Here is a 1,573-nt window from a genome sequence, read left to right as displayed (position 1 = left end):
AGAATGCTCCTTAGAAGCAAGGATGGCGAGACTATGTCTCACATACTTTGGACATGTTATCAGGAGGGATCAGTCCCTGGAGAAGGACATCATGCTTGTTAAAGTAGAGGGCCAGCGAAAAAGAGGAAGACCCTCAACCAGATGGATTGACACTGTGGCTACAACAATAGGCTCAAGCATAATAACGATTGTGAGGATGGTGCAGGACCAGGCAGTGTTTCGTTCTGTTTTACACAGGGTCGCTATGAGTCAGAACCGACTCGACAGGCACCCAACAACAACAACAAACAGTGGTTAAGAGCTAAGGCTGCTAACCAAAAGGTCAGCAGTTTGAATCCCCCAGCCGCTCCTTGGAAACTCTATGGAACAGATCTACTCTGTCCTATAGGGTTGCTATGAGTTGGAATCGACTCAATGGCAATGGGTTTGGTTTATATATATATATATATATACTATATATATACATATAGATGATAATTTTAGTGTATAAAAATTAAATAGTATAATAGAATGAGAGTGTATGTTGTTTATTCAGATGTATGATTAACTGAATCTCCACATCCTCAAGAATACTCTGTTTCCAGGGGTCCTGCCAGAGCAAGAACCATGGCTTATTTTGGGGAAGGCAAAGGACCCATCCATGTGGATAATGTGAAGTGCACAGGAAATGAGAGGTCCTTGGCTGACTGCATTAAACAAGATATTGGAAGACACAACTGTCGTCACAGTGAAGATGCAGGAGTTATTTGTGATTATTTTGGCAAGAAAGCATCAACTAGCAGTAATAAAGGTAAGGCTTCTGGGGCCCTATACAAGGCAAAGAATACTAATCCCAAGTTCACTTCTATATGCAGTACTTTGATAACAAAAATCTCATGCAACAAGAATTTATAAAATCCCTTGTTCCTTGTGCTAGTATTTAAAGACTGTGGTTCTTGACCCACTTCCCTAGGTGAGGCTTACCATGAAAGCAAGGTCTAGAGGCTGGAATGGATTTACAGAACCTTATAGTCTCTGGGATCCTCCACTTTTTACACTTTCAGCCATTTCCATACCATTCCTTCTTTGGATGTAGTAAAAACTGCCAGAGTTGTTGCTATCCTTAAAGAATCAGAATTGAGATTTTCTTCGTTAAAAGAAGAAACGAGATGAAAATATAAACATGAATCATTGAAAGGCACTTCTTTCGTTCTTAGTAATATTTTTAAACAATAGGGATAGTTTTAAAAAGGATTGCAAAAAGAAAATCATCTTTTGTAGGTTCTGTCCTCTGAAATTTAAAGATTTAAGGAAAATAAGAAGTAGTCTTTCGGTATTGTTGTTGTTTGTTGTTAGGTGCTATCGAGTCAGTTCCAACTCATAGCGACCCTGGGTACAACACAATGAAAAACTGCCCAGTCCTGTGCCATCCTCACAATTGTCGCTATGCTTGGAGCCCATCATTGCAGCCACTGTGTCAATCCATCTCATTGAGGGCCTTCCTCTTTTTTGCTGACCCTCTACTTTACCAAGCATGATGTCCTTCTCCAGGGACTGGTCCCTCCTGATAACATGTCCAAAGTATGTGAGACAA

General features: G+C 40.3%; 1 protein-coding gene across 1 annotated transcript in view; it reads left to right on the top strand.

The window, feature by feature from the left end:
• PRSS12 (serine protease 12) overlaps positions 1 to 1,573 on the top strand; it is a 92,740-nt gene that overhangs the window by 68,638 nt on the left and 22,529 nt on the right. Inside the window, exon 9 of the mRNA XM_004386802.2 lies at positions 585 to 790. Within this exon, the coding sequence (XP_004386859.1) occupies positions 585 to 790 (206 nt within the window). The remainder of the gene's footprint in view (positions 1 to 584; positions 791 to 1,573) is intronic.

The sequence above is a fragment of the Trichechus manatus genome, unplaced genomic scaffold, assembly GCF_000243295.1.
Source record: "Trichechus manatus latirostris isolate Lorelei unplaced genomic scaffold, TriManLat1.0 scaffold00171, whole genome shotgun sequence".
NCBI classification, from domain to species: Eukaryota; Metazoa; Chordata; class Mammalia; order Sirenia; family Trichechidae; genus Trichechus; species Trichechus manatus.
This window is presented reverse-complemented; position numbering and strand designations above follow the sequence as displayed.